Genomic DNA, 2376 nt, shown 5'->3' with positions numbered 1-2376 from the left:
GGGGTGGGGGTGGGTCCTCCATCCTGGGCTGGGTCTCTCCAGGGTTCCCACATCACCACTCAGATTCTGAGCTCCTTGAGGGCCAGAACTGTTTTTGGGACCTGACACCTAGTAGACCCTCAATAAACCTGAGTTTTACTGAAATGAGGTGAACTGGCATCATGTCCTGATTCTATTAGGGGGACACTCGAAGTCCGGGGAGGTGGGGTGCCCAGGAAGACCCTAGTGCTGGTGGCACCTGGTGATTCCATAGCCCTAGGTGGGACCCTAAGCTTGTCTGTGGGGAGAGGCTTGGCAGCCACCTTGTAGCCTTGTCATCTGTGGCTGGGGGAGGAGGGCCCAGGCAGAGCAATGCTGACCTTTCTTAATTCTGGAGGGGAGTCCCAGCCTGGGCCACCAGAGCCACAGACCCAGCGGGCTGCCTGCTCTCCCCGGTTCCTGTGACGGAGTGGCCTTCCCCTGGAATCTCCCTGGGCCCTGCAGCGGTGATCACCTGCTCGGAACTCCCTGCCTGTCTGACCTCATCCCCCTCGGCCTGTCCCCAACTCCTTCTATCCCGAAGTGATGAGTCAGGAGGGGGCTGGGAAGGGCTGGGGGCTGTTGGGGGCTGTCCTGTAAGAGGTTTTGTGGTGCTCATGAGACACAGGCACCCTGAGCTGGGACCAAACACACGTGGTGTCTGCTAGCACATGGGAATGGAGCATGGCGCACGCCTGGCCATACTTGGGCTTGAGTGAAGACGGGTCCCTGTTAGCTTCCCACCCAAATGGGAGAAGAGATGATACGTGCTTATCACACATGGGGAAACGAGCCCAGAGGGGCCTGAGACCCCCAGAAATCAGGCTGAGAACCCATGCTCCTGCTTCCATGCCAGGGGTGACAGACAGAGCCCAGGCCTCAGAGTCAGGCAGGCTCAGATTCAAATCCCAGTGTCACTTTCCAGCTGTTGGGCCTTTGGAGAGGTGTTCCATGACTGGGCCTCGGTGTTCTCCTTGGCTAATGCTCCTTATCTCCAGGGGTGCGATGGGGACAGGGACCCATAGGGAGCTGGCCTCTAGGGGGTCCCCTGAAGATGCCCAGACTCCCCTCCCCTGAATGTTGGATCCCCAGACTCAGACTCTTTACCTGGTTGTCTTCCTCCCCAGAACTGCATGAACTTGCCCCCGGACAAGGTCCAGCTGCTGAGCCAGTATGACAACGAGAAGAAGTGGGAGCTCATATGTGACCAGGTGGGCACAGGCCCCACCGTCATCTGGTGCCCTGCCCTCCAGGCTGGGACGGGCAGGGAAGGGACACTGCCACGCTGCCACGGGACCACGACCCTGCCCTGGGGCCAGCATAGCATCTGGGAGGGTGCTGAGGGCGTATGCTGGACTCTGAAATCCCCTTCTCTTGGGCATGAGCCTCCCCAGGGACCTGATAAGACGTGAACCGGGCTGGGTCTGCCCTCTGAAGAGCTGGGGCAGGGGCTGGCCCAGGGCACTGGCCAGTGCAGCTCTGGGAGCCCAGAGGAGCAGCCTCTGGGCTGGGAAAGAGCAGGCACAGTTCCAGGGTTGGACATCTTTGTTCCACCCACTGAGGGGTAGGGAGGAGGGTCAGGAATCCCTGTCCTCCTTTGACCTTGGGTCCAGAGGACCTGCAGTCAAGCAAGCCCCTTCCCAAGTCAGCCAGCTTCCAGATGACAGAGCAGGGACCAGAGCTGTTGGCTCCTGGTGCTCAGTCAGGTGTCTGGGTTTGCTGCCTTCTTGGCTCATGCTGGCTGCCTGGGCCCTCTGGCTGTGGGGCCGCTGTCCATGGTAGCAGCGAGGACCCCTCTTGTACAGCCAGGGCAGGGTGGGGCCTGGCTACTGCCGTGATTCAGCAAGGGAGGGAGGCTGGGGGTTGGGGAGTTGGGGAGCAGGGAGCCTCCCCTGGGAGCCAGGGCTGGGCCTTTGGCTCCAGCTAATGGATTGGGATGGGAGGAGCTGACAGGGCAGGAGTCTGGGAGGTGAGGGCGGGGAGCTGCCTCTGAAGGTTTCGGGGCTGGGGTAGGGGCCTTTGTTCTTTGGCATCTCAGGTTGGGCACATAAAGGCCTGGGAGAAGTGAGAGGTTGAGGGTGGTGGTGGGCATATGTGAGGGGTCTGGGTTGGGAAGGGAGGGAGCTCCTTTGGGCAGGGGGCTCTGGTGTGGCCTCCACCTCTTGTCTGAGTGGCTCCTAGAGCCCTGGGTGGGGCCGCTGGGTTGAGCACTGGACACTCACACACAGAGGTCCCTACAGGACAGCTGGGGCAGAGCCCTGGGGCAGGGAACCCCAGCCTGCCAGGTGCTGGCCCCTCCTTAGGGCCCTCCAGATTGTTCTTCTGCTTTGGAATCCCAGCTCTGGGCCGGGGTGAGGC

At 61.3% G+C, this 2376-nt stretch overlaps 1 protein-coding gene across 1 annotated transcript in view; it reads left to right on the top strand.

Annotated features, from left to right (window-relative positions):
- Nucleotides 1–2376, top strand: part of FMNL1 (formin-like 1) — a 26511-nt gene that overhangs the window by 8462 nt on the left and 15673 nt on the right. Inside the window, exon 2 of the mRNA XM_010832509.1 lies at nt 1146–1229. Within this exon, the coding sequence (XP_010830811.1) occupies nt 1146–1229 (84 nt within the window). The remainder of the gene's footprint in view (nt 1–1145; nt 1230–2376) is intronic.

The sequence above is a fragment of the Bison bison genome, unplaced genomic scaffold, assembly GCF_000754665.1.
Source record: "Bison bison bison isolate TAMUID 2011002044 unplaced genomic scaffold, Bison_UMD1.0 scf7180017861046, whole genome shotgun sequence".
Classification (NCBI taxonomy): domain Eukaryota; kingdom Metazoa; phylum Chordata; class Mammalia; order Artiodactyla; family Bovidae; genus Bison; species Bison bison.
The sequence above is the reverse complement of the archived record's forward strand: the minus strand, read 5'-3'. Positions and strand labels throughout refer to the sequence as shown.